At 48.4% G+C, this 21,769-nt stretch overlaps 2 protein-coding genes across 4 annotated transcripts in view; one reads left to right on the top strand and one right to left on the bottom strand.

The window, feature by feature from the left end:
- Positions 1–13,930, bottom strand: part of ACOX3 (acyl-CoA oxidase 3, pristanoyl) — a 225,092-nt gene extending 211,162 nt beyond the window's left edge. The window contains exon 1 of one of the 2 annotated variants that reach the window (XM_082243725.1): positions 13,865–13,930. The gene's annotated coding sequence lies outside the window, so the exon portion shown is untranslated. Of the gene's footprint in view, positions 1–7,443; positions 7,540–13,864 lie in introns of those variants that run through there. The other variant, XM_082243726.1, reaches the window with a different exon arrangement.
- A 308-nt stretch (positions 13,931–14,238) lies between these two features.
- Positions 14,239–21,769, top strand: part of TRMT44 (tRNA methyltransferase 44 homolog) — a 97,251-nt gene continuing 89,720 nt past the window's right edge. For both annotated transcript variants that reach the window (XM_082243181.1, XM_082243182.1), the window contains exon 1: positions 14,239–14,623. In XM_082243181.1, coding sequence (XP_082099307.1) covers positions 14,263–14,623 — 361 coding nt within the window. In that variant the 5' untranslated portion in view covers positions 14,239–14,262. The remainder of the gene's footprint in view (positions 14,624–21,769) is intronic.

The following is a 21,769-nucleotide window of genomic DNA, read 5'->3' on the forward strand; positions in this document are numbered from 1 at the left end:
GGGGGGGGGGACGTCCCCTCCCGCTCACCCGGGTAACGATCGAGCGGCTTCCGAGCCGCATCGGTCGCTACCGACGGAAAGCCGACTGTTGGCTGTTAACCACGGTACCGGGATGGTGCCTCTAGCTAGAGGCATCATCCCGGTATACCCCCGCAAAGTCTGCCAACGTAAATATACGTCGATATGCGGTAAGTGGTTAAAAGGGGTAAAGCTTTCAGGGATGAAGTGGGTAATAAAGCTAAAAAGAAAAAAAAAGTCTAGGGTATAAGGCAGCCAGCAATGAGATGGACTTTCTTGACATGACAGTGTCTACTTTTTTTTTTTTAAAGCCTGTTGGAACTTTCAGTTTAAAGTGATTGTAAAGTCTTGTTTTTTTTCCCTATAAAAATAACAAGTATTTCATACTTACCTGCTCTGTTGCAGTGATTTGCACAGAGCAGCCTGGATCCTCCTCTTCTCGGGTCCCTCTTTGGCTCTCCTGGCCCCTCTCTCCTGTTGAGTGCCCCCACAGCAAGCAGCTTGCTATGGGGGCACCCCAGGTGAGTCACAGCTCCCTGTGTCCATTCAAACACGGAGCTGTGCTCCCCCTTTATATTCTCATTGGTTGACTGACTGATTCACACCAGCAGGAGTCAATGGCCCAGCGCTGCTTTCTCAGCCAATGAAAAGGGGAGTCCTGGATGGCTGAGACATTCCTACAACATCGCTGGACCTAGAGGGACCTCAGGTGAGTATTAGGGGGGCTGCTGCACACAAAAGGCTTTCGTCTGATTTCGTCTGTTTTCTCTGTCGGTCATTGACAGACGCAGGACTGATATCTTCATATCCGTAGGGACGTCCCAAAGCAGTGCCATAAATGAGGGGTGGAATAATAGAAATAAAATCCAATCCAGAAGGCCAGAAGGCCAATACAGAGCCAACCAGAAGAACAGAGGACTAGTTGAAACAAGAAGATGAGACCCACCTGAAAAAACAAAACCCCCGAGGTAGACCAAAGGTCCCCTCAAACAGCTGCCTGCAAAACCTTGCGGCCAAAAGAGGCATCGCCGATGCCAGCACATCAACCTTATAAAATTTTGTAAAGGTATGCACCGACGACCAGGTAGCCGCCTTGCAAACCTGAAGCACCGACGCCTGATGGCCGAAGGCCAAGGAAGCACTAAGAGCACGAGTAGAGTGCGCCTTAACAGGGAACGGAGGAACCCGACCCTTAATAGAATAAGCCTGCACCACCGTCTGTCTGATCCATCTGGAGATAGTCGCGGCAGACGCAGGCAACCCCTTTCTAAGGCCATCCGTGATCACAAAAAGTGAATCAGCCTTACGAAAAAGAGTCAGTAGTAGCCAAGTATACCCTGATCGCCCGAACCACATCCAAGGAGTGTGACGCAAACTCCCGAGGATGACTGGGCTTAGGACACAGGGAAGGTAACACAATATCCTCATTCAAGTGAAAGTCGGAAACCACCTTAGGAAGGAAGGATGGATTCGGGCGAAGAACCACCTTATCCCTATGAACCACCAGATAGGGGGAACGACAGGACAACGCAGCCAGTTCCGACACCCTGCGTGCAGAAGTGATAGCCACCAAAAAGGCCACCTTCTGGGATAAGGTAAGCAAGGGAATCTCCCTAATATTTTCAAAGGGAGGTTTCTGGAGAACCGACAACACCAAATTATGATCCCAGGGCGGCAAGGGCGCGCGCACTGGAGGAGCCAGGTGCCGCACCCCCTGGATGAACTTCCGCACCAAAGAATGAGTAGCCAGTGGCCTCTGGAAGAAGATCGTCAATGCTGAAACCTGGCCCTTGATAGTGCTCAAGGTCAGCTTCCGCTCAACCCCCCCCCCGTTGCAGGAAGGCCAATATCCGAGCCACCGAGTAAAAACGTGGAGAAACCCCGAGGGATTCACACCACGCGATATAAGACTTCCATGTGCGATGATAGATCTTTCTGGAAGTCACTTTCCTCGCTTTAATCAGAGTGGGAATAACTGAAACAGACAAACCCCTGTCCTTCAGCACCTGGCTCTCAACAGCCAAGCCGTCAAAGCCAGCGATCGTAAAGCAGGATGGAAGATCGGTCCCTAAGACAGCAGATCCTCCCTGAGAGGAAGTAGCCAAGGAGCGTCCGCGACTACCCCGACCAAGTCGGCGTACCAGGCCCGACGAGCCCAGTCCGGAGCTACAAGGATGACTGGAATTCCCTCCGCCTCTATCCTGCGAAGAAGTTTCGGCAGCAACTTGAGAGGAGGAAAGGCATACAGCAGATGATACTGCCCCCACGAAGCAACCAGCACCATGGTGAACTGCGGAAAGCGCCGGAACAACCCGTTCCACCCAACGAAGAGCTACAAGGATGACTGGAATTCCCTCCGCCTCTATCCTGCGAAGAAGTTTCGGCAGCAACTTGAAAGGAGGAAAGGCATACAGCAGATGATACTGCCCCCACGGAGCAACCAGTGCCATGGTGAACTGCGGAAAGTGCCGGAACAACCCGTTCCACCCAACGAAGAATGCCGGCCACTTCCATGGTCGCCAGAACAGTCTTGGTGCCCCCTTGGTGATTGACATAAGCCACGGTCGTGGCTTGTCCAACTGAATCCGAACCGGGCAGCCCCGAAGATGCTCGGTCCAGTGAACCAGGCAAAACCTGATCGCTCTCAGTTCCAACACATTTATCGGCAACCTGGATTCTTCCAGGGACCAGAGCCCCTGAGCAGATAGCCTGCAGAGAATCCCTCCCCACCCGGATAGACTGGCATCCGTGGTGACAATCGTCCAATAGATCGGAAGAGAGGACTTCCCCTGACTGAGCATCGGAGACCGAAGTCACCAAACCAGAGATTCCCTGGTCCGCTCGCTCAGCCGGATCCGATTTTCCAAGGAATCGGGATTCCGGTTCCATTTGAGAAGAATCTCCTTTTGGAGAGTCCGCGTATGAAACTGAGCCTGCGGCGACTTCGCACAGAGGAGGAGGTCGCCCAGGTAGCCCAGAAGCAATATGCCCCGCTGCCGTAACAGCGCCAGAACTGGGGCCAAAACCTTTGTGAAAACCCGGGGAGCAGAGGCAAGACCAAAGGGTAACACCCCAAATTGATAGTGGTCCTCTCCCGCAGCAAAGCGCAGAAATTGCTGGTGTCCTGCGTAAATGGGAACGTGAAGATAGGCATCCTTGATGTCTATGGTCGCCAGAAAATCCCCCTGATGCATGGAGGCCACCACTGTGCGAATGGATTCCACTCCTTGTTGCATCAAGTCCTGCACTGCCCCCAACAGAACCGTTAAGCGATCCGGGGATAGTCGCATATTGGAAGGGAAGAACCGCGCCGGTGGAAGCGATCGAAACTCAATCTTGTATCCCGACCGTATGACCTTGTGAACCCATTTGTCTTGAATCCTGGAGAGCCACGGGTCCGGGAACCGGCGAAGACGCCCCCCCACCCCTGATCTGGGTGGGGGCGCACCTTCAGGCTGAAGCGGTCTTATCCTCAGGTCTGGAAGGACCGTATGTTTGTTTACCAGACAAGGGTCTCTTAAAACCCCCCGGGGGGGCTTTGGAGGGCTTCGCCTTGTCGCCCGCCCCAGAGGAGTGAAAAAACTTCTTGTGAGCTGAAAAGGAAGGTCCCTGTCTGCGGCGAGGTTCCTTACCCTTATTAGCCTGTGGTAGAAAGGTGCTCTTGCCCCCAGTGAGATCCTTGATAATCTCATCCAAGGTAGCACCAAACAGGCGATCCCCCTGAAAAGGGAGATCAGTCAAGGCTTTTTTGGAAGCCTGATCCGCCGACCAGCACTTCAACCATAGCATGCGCCGGAGGACCACCGCCGAGATTGACACACGCCCCAGCAATGGAGCAGCGTCCAGTGCGGCGTCACAAACAAACTGTAGCCCCTGCACCATTTGCTCCAGCAACTCCGCTACGGCAGGGGAGAGACTTCTCCCCTCCAGATCATGGCGTAACAGCTTGGCCCATTCCGTCAACGTCTGTGAAAACCAGAGCAATGGTAAACCCTGGCCTCAAGGCTGACCCTGCCAGGGAGAATATGGAACGGGACACAGATTCCGCCCTATGATCAACTGGATCCCGAAAGGACGGTGAATCCTCCAACGGGATAACAGTATCCTTATTTAGTCTGGAAACCGGCGGATCCACCGAAGGTGACCCCCTGGGCATCCCAGGGGGTCGGTTTGGACGGACCCACTCCTTCTTAATGATATCGTCAAAGCATTTGAGAAAGGGAAACACCTTCGCCACCCTGGAGGGCTTGCGATTTCCAAAGGCAACTTCCGTATGAGCTGCATCCGCAGGTGCAACCTCCAGTTTTAGGGTCTCCCGGACAGACACAATCAGTGCATCCACTAGTGCCTTGTCTTGCGCTATGGCGGAGGCAGAGAGGTCATCCTCACTATCAGAGAAGACGGGGCGCGAGACAGCAGCCCCAGAGGAGGAACCCGCAGCAGCAGCGACTGGCTCAGGATCAGAATCTGAGGCATCAGACAAGACAGGGGTAGGCGGGGGTCGCTTTTTAGCCCCCCGTCCCTGACAGGCCACCTCCACCCGAGACACAAATGACTCCAGGACCGACGAAAGCGCATCAATGGTGAGCGGAGAATCGGAGGGCCCTGCGGCCACCTCGAGGGGATTAGGTGGGGACACATGTGCAGCAGGGTCCATGGCAACACCAGGGGAACCCGTCAGCAAAGTATGACAAAATTGAAAAAGTCATCCAGCATTACAGCGCTCCTCAATGAGACAGCGTGCCTCGAGACCCCCGCAGAGAGAGAGACCCCCAAAAGGCTCACCACACAATGCACCAGAGTTCAAAAGGACTGCTCTCAGCATTGTCTACATGACAAGGAAGTCCTGTGGAGCGATCTTCCCGGGTCTAGGGAGGAGCTCCGCCCCCTCACACGCCCTCAGTAACTTCCACAGCTGCCCAGCTCTGCAAACAAAACAAGCTGGGTGTACCAAGATGGCCGCCCCCATGAGCCACATGAGGGACTCCAAACAAATGGCGGCCCCGCGCGCTGCGGCGGGAAGGGGGGTCCCCACATCCACTAACAGACGATCGATCGGCAGGTAGGCCCTGGGAAGCCAGGGAGGAAGCCCCCCGCACAACAGCCGTCCACACTCGGGACCCCCCCGCCCCCTTAGCGGCTTGCATGAACGGCGAGCCACCCCACACACACACACACAAACACCCCCCCCCCCCCCCCGTAGGGGGGAAGGGAGGGGGGAGAGGGACACCACAGGGGGAGGGTGCACAGGGGAACAGAGGGGAACCCAGATTAGTGTGCATCTGACCGTCCCAGGGAGGGGCCCAGATCCACCCCAGAGTCAGCCATGAGGATCTCACAGGAACAACTGGAGAAAAAAGCTAACTAAAAAAAGATTTATCTAAAAAAGCTTGCCAGGACCAGAGATCCCAGCAAGGAACTTAGGTCCTTACTCCTGACTAGGCAGAAAAAAACTGACATCCTATAGCAGGGAGAGAGAGGATATACCCCCTGGGACTGCCCATAGGTGTGGCCAGAACTTTTTTCCTGCCTAGTGTCCTACTCCTGTAGGGGGCAGTATAACCCTACGGATATCAAGATATCATTCCTGCGTCTGTCAATGAGCGACAGAGAAACACTATATTACCAAAAGTCCACACTCGATCCCCGATCGGGGAAGAGCGGCGGTAATCACCGCCGCTGCTCCCCTGGCCCGACTCCCTCTGTGACTGAATACAGCGGGAGCGAGCCTCCGGCGGCACGCGCGCCGCCCACAAGGGGAGGAGTCCAGCGACGTAGGTCTACGTCGCTGGACGATATCGAGCCGCTTTGCCGCAGTACTAGCTCAGTGAGCGGTCGGCAAGTTGTTAAATTATATATGCAGTGTATGTGGTATGTGTTTATGAAATGATTGCATGATATGTACGTTATTCCTCACATTTTGTTCATAATTAAAAAAAAAGAGATACTTCTCAGAATTTTTTGAGATAGGACTACCAAATGTTATGAAGATAAGATAAAACAGAGTGCAGAGTTCAGGAGTGGCGTACTTACAGAGTGCAGTTTTCAGGAGTGCGTTACATCAAAAATGCAGGGCTAAGGAGCACGCTACATAAAGAACGCAGGGCTCAGGAGTGCGCTACATAAAGAATGCAGGGCTCAGCAGTGCCCATCTATGCAGCCTCAGCAGTGCCCATCTATGCAGCCTGACCAGTCCCGGCAATGCAGCCTGACCGGTGCCCATCAATGCAGCCTCACCAGTGCCCATCAATGCAGCCTCACCAGTGCCCATCAATGCAGCCTCACCAGTGCCCATCAATGCAGCCTCACCAGTGCCGCAAAGCAGACCCACCAGTGCCCATCCAATGCAGCCCAACCAGTGCCCAGCAATGCAGCCTGACCAGTGCCCAGCAATGCAGCCTCATCAGTGCCTATCCAATGCAGCCTCATCAGTGCCTATCCAATGCAGCCCCACCAGTGCCCTGCAACGCAGGCTGACCAGCGCCCATCCAATGCAGACTCACCAGTGCCCATCCAATACAGACTCACCAGTGCCCATCCAATGCAGACTCACCAGTGCCCAGCAATGCAGCCACACCAGTATCCAGTAATGCAGCCACACCAGTGCCCAGTAATGCAGCCACACCAGTGCCCAGTAATGCAGCCACACCAGTGCCCAGTAATGCAGCCACACCAGTGCCCAGGAATGCAGCCTCACCAGTGCCCAGGAATGCAGCCTCATCAATGCCCAGCAATACAGCCTCACCTTTGCAAGGGATCAGAGAGGAGAGGACTAGGAGAACCGGGTGTATCATCACACAGGCTGGTGTCGCCCGCTGTGTCAGCTTTAATTTGAATCATCGTGCACCCACTATCACACAAGTCCCGCCTCCTGGATCGGCTCCTACCTATGATAGACAGCACATGTCCAACATTGGACAAGTGTGCTGTCTATCAAAGGAGCCAAACCAGGAGGCGGGACTTTGTGTGACGGCGCATGCCCGGCAATTCAAATTAAAACTGTCACAGCGGGAAACGCCAGTCTGACACCCCCCAGTGTGTGCCACCCAGGACAGACCGTCCCTTGTTGGTATGCCACTGACTTTTATGCCCCCACTCTGCCTCCGCACACGCCCAGGAATGGCCCTGCGCCTAGCGCGGCCCCTGCAATCTGGGGACAGACTGGCTTCGGGGGACAGTGTCCAGGGACTGTCCCCGGAAACCGGGGACTTCTGGTCACCCTAACTAAGGGGCCAAGCTTAACCCCTGAAAAACAACCTCACACCATAATCCCCACCCCCACCAAATGATTTAGACCAGTGTACAAAGCAAGGTCCATAAAGACATGGATGAGCAAGTTTGGGAGCAAGAACTTTGCCATATAACTTCATATCATACGATTTAATAGAAAAAACAAGCAAGGGCCATAAATAGCATTATACTTACTAATAAAGGATTTCTAGAATTCACAAATAGCAGTCCGGCAGGAGCTGAAAACATGCAGATATCAGGAGCACAGCACCACAACGGATTACTCTTCACCTGAATTTTTGCTGACACTGATTATATTGATAAAGCCTGGACTTAGGACTTTATCATCCTATGGGTTAAAAGTCCTTCCTCACTACTCCAACCTGAGACAGATGAATTCATTTACATAGATTTGCTGAGATAGCTGTGAATATTAATGTGCACATGAAAGAATAAAATGTTTTTATCAAAAGCAGCACAACCTAGCTGCACAGAGAATGCAATGGAAGCATAAATATTTAAATAATAAATATTTTATTATAACCTACATTAGTTAAAGCATACTTGTGAATTTTCCCATGTAGGAAAAAGTAACAGGTTCACATACACCTCGCTCATCTCCAGCAGTGTATACATACCTTTCCTGACACCAACATGGCAGCATACATGTGATATAGCTCCGCCCCTATATCCACCCACAGGACCTGTTTAAATCTATCAAAGTCTGACTGAGAGCAACCTCCCCCAGTCTCCTTTTTGTCCTCAAGATCTACACCCGCAAGACCGTGATGTTGCGATAAATCCCTACCTGCTGACTGTATCAGTGTCCGTCTGGGTTCAGCCTCTTCCAGATACACATCTTTGGTTGCTAAATGCACCAACAAGGTGGGGAGCCCCTTCTGGTGGTCTTTTGGGGCTAAGTTCTCCAACTAGAGACATCAGAACCTTATGTGTTGCACCTAAGTTGGTGTTTGGTTGCTGCAGTCCATGATGCATGGATTTCTCTGCACACCTGAGCCGGAGTTTGGTTGCTGGCATCCATGATGCATGCATTTCTGTGCACAACTGAGCTAGTGTGTGATTGCTGTAATCCAGTGGTCCTCAACCCTGGCCTACAGGGCCCACTAACAGGCCAGATTTTAGGTATTACCTTGGGGAGATGCAGACTAGAGTACTGCAATCACTGAGCAGCAAATGATATCACCTGGGATGTATTTCAGTTATCTTGCAAATCTGGCCTGTTAGTGGGCCCTGTAGGCCAGGGTTGAGGACCACTGCTGTAATCCATCATGCATGCTTTTCTGTGCACACCTGAGCCGGTGTTTGGTTGCTGGAGTCCATGCTGCATGCGTCTCTCTGCAGACCTAAACTGAATCCTGGTGCTGGTGTTAGTGCTGCATTTTCTTTTCTCCTACTGGTGCTTTCCCTTTTGGTTTTCCTGGGCACACTGGATTCTCTGGATGTTCCAAAGAATTTATTTTTTCCAATGCAGACGTGCTTCTCCTCAGATGCCCAGGAGTCTCTGGTGATGGGTATGTCAGGTAAACCCACTTGATCCTGTACGGTAGATTCCTTATCACTGATGCCAGTACTTGGTTCCCAATAAATAGGTCTTTATTTGGAAGATTTCGCCAAAATCACTTAAGTATGGAGCAACCCTCGGCTGAGTCTGTTTGCATTACAATCCATTCACAAGATGCCTCTCTTCCTACCCTCAGGTGTTGTTGGAGGAAGCAGACTCCCTCACTCACCCTAAGGAATAGTCACCTAGCAGATGCCTTTCTTCTACTGCCTTTGGTCATGAAGTTCCAGGAGAGACTGTTACATGAGGGTCTCACTGTGATAGCAAGCATGACGACTGGCCCAAAGACCTTGGGTTTGCCTTAGCTATGGAACCAGTGTTTCCAAAATATAAAACTGGAAATACCATACCAGTGTTTCCACAATACCTGTCCTACGATAGACTAAAAACTCAGGGGAAAGGATTTGAGGACTTAGGTTGTCTTCCCAAAGTGGTTCAATCCTGGCAAAGTTCCAGAAAGGACGTCAACAAATGTGATTTACTCCGAAGTCTGGAACAGGTTCGCAGCCTGAGCAGAATTTTAAACCTCGGAAAGGTTGCCGAGTTGTTATCATTTCTTCACATGGATCTGGATTGGGTGCTAGGTGCCCTTGCTTTATCATATTCTAAATTTTTCCATAGCAGGCTTGCTGAGCCTAGTAGTCCCCCAGACCTTTTTTTGCATAGTTCATTTGGTAATATTCCTTTTGCGGCAAGGAAGTGCATACAGTCAATTTAATGTTAGCCCCAAAATGGAAAAAAAGGGGGGGAAGCGCTAATCCCATGCAAACCTACAAAAATATACAGTATATATCACCTATGTGCAATGTAACACATATTACTTAAATCATGTGCAAAAAACTGAACACAATATTGCTTAATTCATGTGCAAATAAAAAAATGTATCATTCTCTAATAAAGTGCAAAGTGCCTTGTGCTAATAAAAAACTAAGTCCCGGTTCACACTAGGGCGACCTGTGAGGCGACCTGGTCGCCTCACAGGTCGCCGCAGGTCGCCTCCCATAGGGAAGCTGCGGACCCGTTCTAATAGGAGAGACACAAGTCGCTCCGACCTAGAAAAAGGGTCCGGAGCTTCTTTGGGGCGACCAGGAGGCGACCGCCATAGACTTCAATGTTATGGAGTCCGTGGCGGCCGCTCCGAGATCGCGGCGCGCTGCTCACACCGCGATCTCAGAGGTCGCCCCGAGAAGTAGCGTCGCGTGTATGTGAACCGGCGCTTAGTGCATATAAAAAAAAATGTCCAATTATAAAGTCCAACTATGTCATGCTAAAAAATATCAAGTCCCGCAAGCCACTAATGGCTGGGATTAGCCCCCCCCCCCCCTTTTCATTATAACAGTTTTTGATGTCATCAAAACAGGATAGCAGCCCCCCCCCCCCCCCACAAGGGCAATTTATGACTGCAGATGTTGAAACTGACAGTTCCCCTGAGCGGGCTCACCACAGGGTCATACCAAAAAGAACGCCCTGACATAAGGGGCTCAAAGTTCAGCTTTCATCAGGGAAAATGGACATGTGAGCTGCCAAGGGCTTCACAAGGTTGATCCTGAGACTTTGCCCTGAGGAGGTAATACGTTCCCAAGTAGGTGTTTATTCTGGTTCTGGATTTCCTTGCCAGGACTCTGTTTGCATCATCAAAAAGCAGTCCTCAGTGGGACATCACTCGAGAGGGAATGTTCCCCGATAACTTCAGGCGAGTCCTACATCTTATTACTTTCGGACAAATTGAGGCCTATGCCCCTGGAGCACCTTTGTTCCCAAGGTGGCTTCTGTTTTCATCTTATAAGCAAAGCGGGGGTTCCATCTTTTCCGGCAGAGACAGCACCTAACCTACACTGGATGTACCAAGTGTCTAAAATGCCTACCTTTAAGCAGCTTCTTAGTAAAAATCCTCTGGAAGGCTGTTTGTGTTTCCATCAGGCAAATTTGGAGGAGGAACCTACAGCAAAACCTTGTCATCTTGAAGAGTCAAGGTCATCCAGAAAACTTACAGTGCGGCCAAGCAAGAGGCTCCACAAGTGAAACAGGTTTAGCTAGGTCCATTTTTACATCTTTAAACTCTGGCATTTGCCCATGGAGACATCTTCAAATCAGCAGGCTGGTCGGCACAGTGCACCTGCCTCAGGTGCTACAGGAAAGATCCGGGAGCTTGCACATCAATGGACTTCTACAGAATGACGGTCCAGGTTTCCATGTCCATTGTAATAAAGTTTGATTATACATTTTAGCCCTCCCTATTAAGCTTGTTATTTAGCATATGTATGGCGTCAGGAAAACGTAAAATTGTATCAAATACTCACTGTATATTTCCTTTCCTGACGCCTATCTATGACAGAATACGAACCCTCCTTTTTTTTTGATCCTGTTAATTTTACAGAGAATGGGGGAAGGTTGCTCAGTCAGACTTTTATAGATTGAAAGAGGTCCTTGGGTGGATATAGGGGCGGAGCTATATCATATGTATGCCTCCATAGATTGGCGTCAGGAAAGGAAAATGACGGTAAGTACTTGATACAATTTTCTGTTTTCCTTTACTCCCCATTAATTCTATTCAGCCGACACAGGGGGTAATTCACTCAACGCCACAATCATTCATAGAAACTTTTTGTATTTTTTTCAATGAATACAAGGTGCTCTCTGATTGAACAAGGTGTGTGTTTGGGGGGGGATGGGGTGGTCCATCTTGTCCAATTAGAGAATGACTTATATTAATTGAAAAAATTTAAATTTTTTATATTAATTGAAAAAAAATACAAGGTGTTCCAGGAATAGAGGAGATGTTGAGCGAGCGACCTTTCTGGTCAGCATGCAGAGGGGAAGCGGTTTGTACAGAACCTGGAAGATAGTGGCATCGGTGACTACTAGAGTAATATACAGCATCCCCAGTGGCCCTCCAGATATTACATACTATACTTATAACAAGCCAAGCTGGCCAAGAATGCCTGGAAAAAAATATTCCTGGAGATTAGATTTAAACACTGATTACTGAAAGATGGATAAAAGGTCCAGCGGACCCCTCTCCTTATAGTCAGCTGAAGTCGACCAACGAGTACAAAGTTAGGGGCTCTCCTGAAGACAGACCCCCAAGGCAGAGGAGGAAGGAACCCAATGGTCACACATCTTCCCCCTAGACTTCAGGGTAGGCGCAAGGACCCACATTCTTCATCCAGAGTAAAAAAGGGAACACATAAATAAGTGTAGGTTACACGCACAAAATAAATAAATATGCAAAATAAGTGCAGGTGCTAGTCCAATGGCTAGGCCTTGGGTCTTGATTTTATACTACCCTAAGAAGCCACCTTACAGTATACTTTTATAAGGCACTTGCTCAGAAAGTACTGCTTAGGCTCTGTTCACACTTATGCAGGTGTGACTGAGCATTGATACCACCACGCATTACGTTTAGGGAAACACACCGATTTCAATGGTTTAGTCCTACATGTGCAAAATGCACTTAAGAGGTGCATAACCCTTTTGAAAAATCACGGTGCACCAAAACACATGGTACTTTGTTTGCACGCACTGGTAGATGTGTCCGGGTGCCATTCACAACTTAAAAACCACCCAATAGCAGTTTTACTGCTACAGAGTGGCTCTCCTGTGTAGAATCACATATATATATGTGATTCTGCACTCCCACCTGCAGGGGGTGTGTGCGCCATTAGCCTTCCACTTCTCCTGTGAATATTCACAGCAGAAGCTGATCTGTGGGAGCCGGGCGCTGGATGTTCGCCGGCACCCGCTGATCATCAGTAAAATACACAGAACGGGGATCTGCCTATGTAAAAAACAAGGCAGATTGCTGTTCTGAGAGGGAGGAAGGGATGGATTTTGTGTTCCTTCAAATGAGTAAAAGTACCTAACACAGTACACAAAAGCACTGGCCACGTACACATTTAACCCTTTGATCGTCTTAGAGGTTTAATTTCTTCCCAGGCAAGGTCATTAGTACAGTTGCAGTGCATATGACTAGCGCTGATCACTGTATTAGTGTCACTGGTTCCCAAAAAGTGTCGAATCCTGTCCAGTTGTCTGCTGCAATATCGCTAGAAGTTGCTGATGGCCACCATTAGTATATAAAAAAAATCCATAAATAGATCTCATAGTTTGTAGACGCTATACTGTTCGTGTAAACCAATCAATATAAGTTTATTGGGATTGGTAAAATAATAATATTTTTTTACATTTTTTTATTGGATAGGTTTTAATAGCAGTAAGTAAAAAATATTTTTTATTTTTATTTAAATTGTCGGCCTTTTTTTTTTTTGTTTATAGCACATAGTGACAGGTCTGTCTCAGCTCACTGTGCTGAGAAAGACCTGTCAGAGCCCCACTCTACTCTATGGGAGATTGGATGAAAATGGACCGCCTGTCCGTTTTCATCCAATCTGATCCTCCAGAGGGATGGAAAATAGGGTTTCCATCTATCTGGATTTCACGGACAGGATCAGACCGGATAGCAGCGGGTGTCAGCGGACATGTCACCCCTGACATTTATTGCTCCATAGGGGTGCATTGAGCATCTGATCAGGTCCGCCTGAAAAACTGACAGGCGGACCTGATTGGAAGGCCAGTGTGAAAGGACCTTTAGGGATCTTAGCTTGTAAATAGTGATGGGCTCAGGTGTGTTCGGATCCTGGTTCCAACTCACCTGAGCAATCCCTCCAGGAAGCCGTCCCTACACACCGCCAATCATGAGCAGCCTAGTCAGGGCGTGTGTATGGGCAGCAGCGAGCTGAGAAACGCCTCACTACCTATGATTGGCGGTGCACAGTGACGGCTTCCTGGTGGGATTGCTTAGAGAGGTTGGGACTACAATCCGAACACGCCTGATCCCACCCCAACTTGTAATCTCCTTGAGGGCAGGGACTGATGAGACAATGTATATGTAAAGTGCTCCATTAATTGTCAGCTCTATATAAATGCAGTAAATGCAAACATTTTTGCAGCAGTGGTGAAATGAGAAGTAGCTTCTAATTGGGTGCTCTGGTTTTTGTCACTTTACCTTTCTACACCCTCCCCCATACTACTCACCTGTGTTTAGGTGCACAACACAACCTCTGCCAGTACCAGTCAGCTGCCAGGACCTGACTCCACAGATAGTTCCTGTAGGCGGAGCCAAGTACGCCATCTTTAATAAGGGAAACAGTAAAGTCACTAATCTTTTATTACAGCTCCTTGTTTATTTCCCTCTCATTTGTGGTTCAAAAACTTCTGTACACAATAATACATACATTTACTGCGAGTTTATGGAGCACTGAGTTGTTGCGAGATAGGACTATGGTAAAAAAGCGTCATCACTGTGCGCCCGCTGAGGGAGAATGCACGGCGGCCATTTTTGTGTAGACCACAATGTTCTTATTCATAGAGCGAACTCTGCATTGGAGACTGACAGGCGGACGCGTCATCTCTCGGCACCGGTAGTGTTCAGCATGCCGGAGTTGAGCCGTGTGTGTGTACGGGATACCGGGGGTTCGGTGCTGCCGGGCGGGTTCTGGTCGGCGGTGTCGGTGTGGTTGGAGAAGGCTCAGGTGCTGAATAAGAGGCTGTGCGGCTCGTGTATAGAGCAGAGCTGGGACTGGAAGAAGGAGGAGGAGGGGGATGGGACACTGAAGGAGCTGCTCCCCCTACTGGCCGGGCTGAGTTGCCCTGGAGGAGATGAAGAGGTTCTAAGTGCTATCAGAGCCAATGAGGAGCCAGGAGAGGGCAGGCTCCTCCTCCTGAGGAGCCTCATCCCCAAATCCAACCCCCATTACACCTGTACAGATCCCCGGAAGGAGCTCGTCATCAAAGGTCAGCGGTGTCCCCTGTGTGTAATGGTGTCACCCTCTCTACCATCCAATCACTGTGCGGCGGGGGTGTGTTTAGTTAACGCGTTCTCCACCTCTCAGCGCAAGCGTTAGGACGCGCGTCAACGCGTCATGATACACATTGGTATTCAATACAAAAGTCCTCTTCAATGTTTATTGACGTGTCTAGATTCCTTTCTATTGGCTTCAGTGGCGTGACTTCAGAGGAAGTGCGTGTTAGCGTTTGTCACAATTTCTTTTGCGTTGGACAGCGCCCTAACGCACCAAGGCAGATATTTTGAGCTGATCCCTTTCACCCCCGATACCGAGGCTGCGTCCGCATCTAGTCATTTAAAATGCAAATCTTTTTTGCGCAACACACATAGGGCAGCCCATTGCTTTCAGCACAGAACTTCAGGGACAACATGTTCACTCTTGCTGCCTAATAATTCCCACCCACTTTCAGGTGCCATTGTCACAAGATAATCAATCTTTTTCACTTACACGTGCTGTCCGTTTTTCATCCATCTGTTGACGGATGAAAAACGGACATCAGTGTATCTCTATGTAAAAACGGATGACAACGGATGATCATCAGTTAACATCCGTTTTCATCCGCTTCCGTCAATGTCCGTTTTTTTGAACGGATGAATGCCCTATTTTTCATCCGTCAAAAAAACGGATCGGACGAAAAACGTATGACAACTGACGAAAAACAGATGAAAAATGGAGGAAAAATGCATGGAAAACGGATGAAAAACGGATACATTTTGACGTGACTGAACTGATGAACTGAACGGACCGTATGTGTGAAAGGGGCCTAAGAACCGATTCACACATATGCGACGACAGACATCGCATGTGTTTTGCAGTGCAATGCTTTGCAAATCACAGATTGTATGGCTGAATTTGCATTGCATTTGGACAAAAGTCGCACAGGACCCTTTTTTGGGTCCGCACCAGAATCGGATCGCACGGGTGTTCACAATCTATGCGATCCGATTCATGTCCGAACTGACAGTTTCGCACTGCCATATGCGAACTGATCTGGGGGTGTCGTTACCTTGGATTGACACCCCAGCGATTCGCATATGGCAGTGTGAACTTCCTGCGAGTTGAGTGCGATGCGGGAACACGCAGTGGATTCGCAGGGTCCCCGCATCACATATGTGTGAACCAGGACTCAAGGCTGGGTTCACATATATGCGAGTCAGATGCTTTTTAACAGCATCCGATTTGCATAACGTGAATTGAACCGGCTTTCAATGGAACCGTTTCACTCACGGCCGCGGTCTGTTTCTAAAAAGGGTCCTGTGCGATTTTTGGGTACGGTTTAGGTGCGAATTCAAGTAAAAATTTGCACCTGAATCGTTGAACAAATCCGCTCTTGACCGCAAACCACAGCCGGACATGTGTGAACCCAGCCTGTCATTGGTCAATGTTATGGCTGAGTGGTGTATATGGGTGTGTTTATGAACACAAAGATATGGACTGTGCGCCGAGCGCTGTCTATTTTTCTGTTTGTATGCTGCATTCTCCATAATGTACCCTGACAGCTGAACAGGTCAGCCCTGTTTTCTTTTACCCTTTGCATCCAGAACTCATCTTCAGCTTTTGAGCGCTTGGAACTAGGCATCGACCGATTATCGGCAATGCCGATCTGCACTTTCCCCGATATATCGGAATCGGCCCCGGAGGTTACTGATATTGCCGATATTTCGGGAAAGTGCTGTACCGGAGTGATGCCTGCAGCTAGAGGCATCATCCCGGTATCGGTGTCCATAGCCGACGGTCGGCTGTCTTGTAATGACAACTGATGTGGCTGAGAAGCCGCTCGGCTGTCATTACAAGGAGCTGGAGGGGTGTACTCACTTTTGTGAGGTACTGTATATGCTATAACTGCAAAATGGGCAGCCTAAAAGTGATCTAGCAGGACCGCATTAAAGAACCCATGGTCTTGGTGACCAGTGTAAAGAGCAGAGGTACTGCAATTAAAGTTGAGTGAGAGCTTAAAGTGGTTGTAAAGGCTTGAGTTTTTTTTTTTTTTTTTTGTTTTTTTTTTTTTCTAGGCATGAAGAAAAAAAGCCTTCTGTGTGCAGCTCCCTATTCAGCCCCCCTAATGCCTACCTGAGCCCCATCCCGATCCAGCAATGTCCACGAGAGCCTTGCCTCTCCGGGGACTCGCACTCCTGATTGGCTTTTGGAATCAGTCCCACTGCTGTCAATCACAGCCAGTGATCTGAGACGGAGGGGGTCGGGCTGAGCTCCCGAGTGGAGAAGGATCCAGTCTGCTCTGTGCAAAACCACTGCACAGAGCAGGTAACTATAACATGTTTGTTATTAAAAAAAATAAATAAATGATTTAGGCTTCTTTCACACGGCCGCTCCGCTGCTTTAGTCCGCTGCGGGACTTTTTTTTTCCACGGAGCGGATGACATTTGTGTCATCCGCTCCGTGTGCCCGCATATCATCCCATCCGTTTGTGGATGATATGCGGACATAATGTATTTCTATGGCATTGCGGATGTCAGCGGATGACACCGCTGACATCCGATTTTCCTTCCTTTCCGTTTTTTACACGGATGAAAAAATAGGGTTCTGTTCCGTTCCAAAAAACGGAACAGAACTGAAAGAAGAAAATCGGATGTCAGCGGATGGTATTCCGCTGACATCCGCAGTGCCATTCACTTACATTATGTCCGCAAATCATCCGCAAAAAAATAGGATGATTTGCGGACACACAGAGCGGCCGTGTGAAAGAGCCCTTACTACTATTCAGGGGCTCTGGGCCTCAACAAAATGACTCCTCCAGCAAGAAGAAACAGGAGCAATGCTGGAAGCAATTTACAGCACATAAAATTTGGTAGCATAATTATTAACCAGTTCTGGACCAGAAGGATTTGCCCCCTTAATAACCAGGGCATTTTTTGCGATTCAGCACTGCATTATTTTAACGGAAACTTGCGCAGTCATGCGACACTGTACCTAAATAAAATTTATGTCCTTTTTTCCCACAAATAGAGCTTTCTATTTGATTACCTGTGTGACTTTTATATTTTGCGCTAAAAACAACAATATTATGAAAATAATATATTATATATTCATCCTTTTTAGGCCAATTTGTATTCTGCTACATATTGTTGGTAAAAAAAATCGCAATAACATAGTTACATAGTTACATAGTTAGTGAGGCTGAAAAAAGACACAAGTCCATCCAGTTCAACCTATGATGTGAGTGTGTGTTCGCTTTTAACCGTACATTGTATACCCCTGTATGTTGTGGTCTTTAAGGTGTCCATCCAATAGTTTTTTGAAACTATCAATGCTCCCTGCTGATACGACTGCTTGCGGAAGAGAATTCCACATCCTTACCGCTCTTACAGTGAAGAACCCCTTACGCACTTTAAGGTTAAACCGCCTTTTCTCTAGTTTTAGTGAGTGGCCACGTGTCTTATTGTATTCCCTTACTCTAAATAGTTTGTTCCTTATGCTAGGGTCACCAGTACAGTATTTGTACATTGATATCATATCCCCCCTCAAGCGTCTCTTCTCCAGAGAGAATAGGTTCAGTGCTTGTAGTCTTTCCTCATAGCCGATGTCCTCCATTCCCCTAATTATTTTTGTTGCCCTTCTCTGGACTTTCTCCAGTTCCAGCACATCCTTCCTGAGGACCGGTGCCCAGAACTGGACAGCATACTCCAGATGTGGCCGGACCAGAGTCTTGTAGAGTGGAAGAATAATCTCTTTATTTCTGGAGTGAATCCCCTTTTTTATACATCCCAGTATTCTGTTGGCTTTGCTTGCGGCGGCTTGGCATTGCATGCCACTTCCAAGCCTGTTGTCTACCAGTACCCCCAGGTCCCTTTCCATCCTAGACTCATCCAGAGGTTCCCCCCCTAGTGAGTAGCTTGCTTTCTGGTTTCTGGCCCCCAAGTGCATTACTTTACATTTTTCTACATTAAATCTCATCTGCCATGTAGTTGCCCACCCCGTTATTTTGTTCAGGTCTGCTTGCAAGATTTCCACATCCTGCATAGAAGATATTGGCATGCCTAATTTAGTATCATCTGCAAATACTGAGATTGTACTAGATATCCCCTCCTCTAGATCATTTATGAATAAATTAAACAGGATTGGTCCCAGGACAGAACCCTGGGGGACCCCACTTTCCACACCCGCCCAATCCGAGTACTCCCCATTAATCACCACCCTCTGGACTCTCCCCTGGAGCCAGTTCTCTATCCAGGTACTCACCTTATGGTCCATACCTACCTTCCTTAGTTTGTACAGTAAGCGTTTGTGGGGAACGGTGTCAAAGGCCTTTGCAAAGTCCAGATACACCACATCCACAGGCTTACCTTTATCTAAGTGGCAGCTCACTTCATCGTAGAAGGTTAATAGATTGGTTTGGCATGAACGATTTTTCATGAATCCATGCTGATTACTACTTATAATACCGTTTTCATTACTAAAGTCTTGTATGTGGTCCCTTATCATCCCCTCCAAAATTTTGCAGACTACTGATGTGAGGCTGACCGGCCTATAGTTACCCGGGATATATCTCGGCCCCTTTTTAAATATTGGTACCACGTTGGCTTTTTTCCAATCAGCTGGCACCATACCTGTCTGTAAACTATCCTTAAAGATCAAGAATAATGGTCTGGCAATCACCTGACTGAGCTCATTTAGAACCCTTGGGTGCAAGCCATCCGGTCCCGGGGATTTATTTATGTTAAGTTTCTCTAATTTAGCTCTAAGTCTATCCTCTGTTAGCCATGGCGGCACTTCCTGAGGTGTATTATTTAGTTCGGCCTTACAAGCGGGGTTCGTGTAGCCCCCCGATTCCTTTGTGAAGACTGAAGAGAAGAAATTATTTAACACTTCCGCCTTTTCTCTGTCCTCAGTGGCCATTTTTCCTTTATCATCTTTTATGGGGCCAATGTGTTCTGGCCTCGCTTTCTTACTGTTTATATACTTAAAGAACTTCTTGAGGTTCTTTTTACTCTCCTCCGCTATATGTCTCTCGTGTTCCATTTTAGCCGCCCTGATTTCATCTTTACATTTCTTATTACACTCTTTGTAATGCTTAAATGCTGCCAATGACCCCTCAGTCTTGTATTTTTTGAAGGCCTTTTCTTTAGCTCTAATATACATTTTTATGTTGGAGTTTAGCCACCCAGGGTTTAGTTTTGCTCTTTTAAATTTATTTCCCTGTGGAATGCACTGGCCCACCCCCTTGTTAAGTATGCTCTTGAAGCACTCCCATTTTTCCCTCCGTGTTCTTTGTTCCCAGGGTTCTATCCCATTTGATATTTTCTAGCAGCGAGCGCAGTTTAGGGAAATTGGCTCTTTTGAAATTCAGTGTCCTTATATTACCCTTGTGTTTCCTATTACTGTAATTAATACTGAAACCAATTGACCTATGGTCACTGTTCCCTAAGTTGTCCCGTATTTCTATATCCGTGATCAGGTCTGTATTGTTGGTAATCAGTAGGTCAAGTACCGCATTGTTTCTTGTCGGTGCATTCACCATCTGACCCATGAAATTGTCCTGCAAAACATTTAGGAACTGCCGAGCCTTGGCTGAATGCGCGGTTCCTTCTGCCCAGTCTATATCAGGATAATTAAAGTCCCCCATTATAATGACATTTCCCATCCTTGCTGCCAATCCTATCTGTAACATGAGGTCCGCCTCACCCTCCTCCCTCTGGTTTGGGGGCCTATAGCATACGCCCAATATTACCTTCCCCACCGTGCCTTTCCTTTGAAGCTCTACCCATAGGGATTCTGCCTCGTCCATAGCTCCATTATTAATATCATCCCTCATATTTACCTGTATACTGTTCTTAATATACAAACATACCCCTCCCCCTTTTTTACCCTCTCTATCTCTGCGATAAAGGGAATACCCCTGAATGGTCGCCATCCAGTCATGAGAGCTGTCAAACCAAGTCTCAGTTATCCTCACAAAATCTAAGTCCTCCTCAAACATCAGCAGCTCCAGCTCTCCCATCTTGTTGGCCAGGCTTCTGGCATTGGTATATAAGCCTCGTAATTTTGATGTTTTTAGGCTGCTCTCTTGATTTTTCCCCGTACCCACCCTGGGTATAGGGGCTCCGAACACCCTACCGCTAATGCCCCCATTTCTGCCCTCTGAAACTTGCTTTCCACTGGCTAATTCTACATCTGTACCCTCCCCCCCATTCCCTAGTTTAAAAGCCCCTCTAACTTTTTGGCCATCCTCTCACCCAGTACGGCTGCACCCACCCCATTTAGCATATTTTGATTGGTTTGCGCAAAAGTTATTGCGTCTACAAACTAGGGGAAAGATTTGTCATTTTTATTTATTTTTTCACTAGCAATGCCGGCGATCTGCGTTTTTTTTTTTTGCGGGGCTGCGACATTGCAGTGGACAGATCGGACCCCTAACTGACATTTTTGACACTTTTGGGAGGACCAGTAATATTACTACAGTAATCAGTGCTAAACATATGCACTGTTACTTTAATAATGTCACTGGCAGGGAAGGGGTTAACCTAGTGGATGATCAAAGGGTTAAATTTAAGTCTAGGGGTGTGTTTACTAACTGGGGGGGCGTGGCTTGTGAAATGATCATAGAGACCTGTGATCCTATATAGAAGGATCACAGGCGCTCTGTGATCATTTCAGAGAGAACAACGTTCGGCTGTGTTTACAACAGCTGACCATTCTCTCTCAGCGGGGAGCAATCGCGGGTGGCCGGCGCCAATCGGTGCCGCCAGCCCTGTGCATTGACATCCCAACTACCTAGTGGGGATAGGAACTTGCTCCCTAGCACCAGGTGCGCATCCTACATCGGTTCGCGCAGGAGGGGCTGCCTGCTGCAGTAAAACTGCGGCGGGTGCTCCGGAACTGGGTAATGTGGAATGTATGTTCCTTGCTAAAATACATTTATTTTTTTTATTTTTTAAGTTTTTATGGGTCAAGTTCCACTTTAGGAGTGAACCACTTCTTGTTCAGTTTCATTTTGTGGCCACGTGTCGTCTTCAGAGACCTTATGGCACTTTTCCACTGGAAGTACCGGCTCGGCTCCACTCAGCACTGCTTTGCCCAGCTCGGCTCAGTTTGCTTTTCCACTGCGTGCTACGAGTCCGCACGTTTCAGCACTGTA

Source organism: Pelophylax lessonae (assembly GCF_965119305.1).
Source record: "Pelophylax lessonae genome assembly, chromosome: 1".
NCBI classification, from domain to species: Eukaryota; Metazoa; Chordata; class Amphibia; order Anura; family Ranidae; genus Pelophylax; species Pelophylax lessonae.